This window comes from Scardinius erythrophthalmus (assembly GCF_964197995.2).
Source record: "Scardinius erythrophthalmus genome assembly, chromosome: 13".
Classification (NCBI taxonomy): Eukaryota; Metazoa; Chordata; class Actinopteri; order Cypriniformes; family Leuciscidae; genus Scardinius; species Scardinius erythrophthalmus.
Window position 1 is genome coordinate 7,524,795 of NC_138233.1, and position 1,834 is coordinate 7,526,628.

The 1,834-nt window shown below is 49.9% G+C and overlaps 1 protein-coding gene across 1 annotated transcript; it reads left to right on the forward strand.

Annotated features, from left to right (window-relative positions):
* Positions 1-224: 224 nt before the first annotated feature.
* Positions 225-1,136, forward strand: purab (purine-rich element binding protein Ab; the record flags this gene model as incomplete). Its single annotated transcript, XM_081382393.1, has 1 exon — positions 225-1,136. Exon 1 carries the CDS (start codon positions 297-299, stop codon positions 1,134-1,136), a length of 840 nt encoding a protein of 279 aa, XP_081238519.1. The 5' UTR covers positions 225-296.
* Positions 1,137-1,834: the final 698 nt, after the last annotated feature.

The following is a 1,834-nucleotide window of genomic DNA, read 5'->3' on the forward strand; positions in this document are numbered from 1 at the left end:
TTGTTGCTAAATGTTGTGTTTGTTGCTTACCTGATCCAAGCTGACCGTTACGCTTCGTCCAACGGACGCGCAGGTTGTCGTCTCCTCTTTCAGCAAGCGTCTCTGGCAGCAGATCTCGCGAGAGTTCGGGGGTCGCTCAGCAGCAGTCGCGTTTGCAGCAGCAGGGCTGAGGGAGCGAGAGTGTGTGTGTGTGTGTGTGTGTGTGTGTGAGAGAGAGAGAGAGAGTGAGAGAGAGAGAGAGAGAGAGAGAGAGAGAGAGAGAGAGAGAGAGAGAAGGTACGCGGGGAGGCTGCATCATGGCGGACAGAGACAGTGGAAGTGAGCACGGTGGATTCGCCACAGGCCCCGGCGCCGGTCCGATGCAACCGGGCGCCGCATCGCGGCTCCAGCACGACACGGAGGAGCTCGCCTCGAAGCGGGTGGACATTCAGAACAAACGCTTCTATCTGGACGTGAAGCAGAACGCCAAAGGCCGCTTTCTGAAGATTGCGGAGGTCGGGGCCGGAGGAAACAAGAGCCGCCTGACTCTTTCCATGTCCGTCGCCGTGGAGTTCCGCGACTACCTGGGAGACTTCATCGAGCACTACGCCCAGCTGGGCCCCAGCAACCCCGAGATTGTGCAGGACGAGCCCAGGAGGGCGCTTAAGAGCGAGTTCCTGGTGCGGGAGAATCGAAAGTACTACATGGATCTGAAGGAGAACCAGAGGGGGCGGTTTCTCCGGATCCGCCAGACCGTCAATCGCGGGCCCGGCTTGGGAACCTCGCAAGGCCAGACTATCGCTCTTCCGGCCCAGGGACTCATCGAGTTCCGCGACGCGCTGGCCAAACTCATCGACGACTTCGGCGTGGACGAGGACCCCGCGGAGCTGCCCGAGGGCACGTCGTTGACAGTGGACAACAAGCGCTTTTTCTTCGACGTAGGATCCAACAAGTACGGCGTCTTTATGCGGGTAAGCGAGGTGAAGCCCACCTATCGCAACTCCATCACCGTACCCTGCAAAGTGTGGTCCAAATTCGGCGCGACCTTCTGCAAGTACGCGGATGAGATGAAGAAGATCCAGGAGCGGAGCCGGGAGCGGAGGGCGCGCGACATGCTACCGGAGGGCCTGCAAGGGGACGACGGGGACGAGGACTAATGTATATATATATATATATATATATATATATATATATATATATATATATATATATATATATATATATATATATATGTGCACAGAACGAATGACATGATAATCAGACGTTACTGTAATATGGGATCGCTCGACACACACACACACAACCCTCACAGACTCGAACAGTTGCATCTCTTCACTCATCGCCGGAACTTACCCACTTAACCACCATTTAACAGTAAGACGCTGCTATCGACAACATGTATGAACCGTGTCCAGGATGGTACAGGAGTGTGTGTATATCCCGCTTTACCCACGTGTGTGACACATCCAAGCTCTAATGCACTGCGAAATCCTCTTGTTTTCCAGTACATTTGATCTATCTATCTATCTATCTATCTATCTATCTATCTATCTATCTATCTATCTATCTATCTATCTATCTATCTATCTATCTATCTATCTATCTATCTATCTATATATATATATATATATATATATATATATATATATATATATTAAGTAAAACCCAGCCAGCAGTGTGCACAATTTTATTCAAACCACTCATGACACACAGCAAAGAATGTCGATACTGGAAACAAAAGAATATTCCTAGTCCATTGTAAAATTACCCTTTCTATAAAAATGTGTCCTGTATGATAGTTGACACATGAGTGGGGTCGTTGCTTTCTAAACACTTGAGAACTGACACCTGTCAA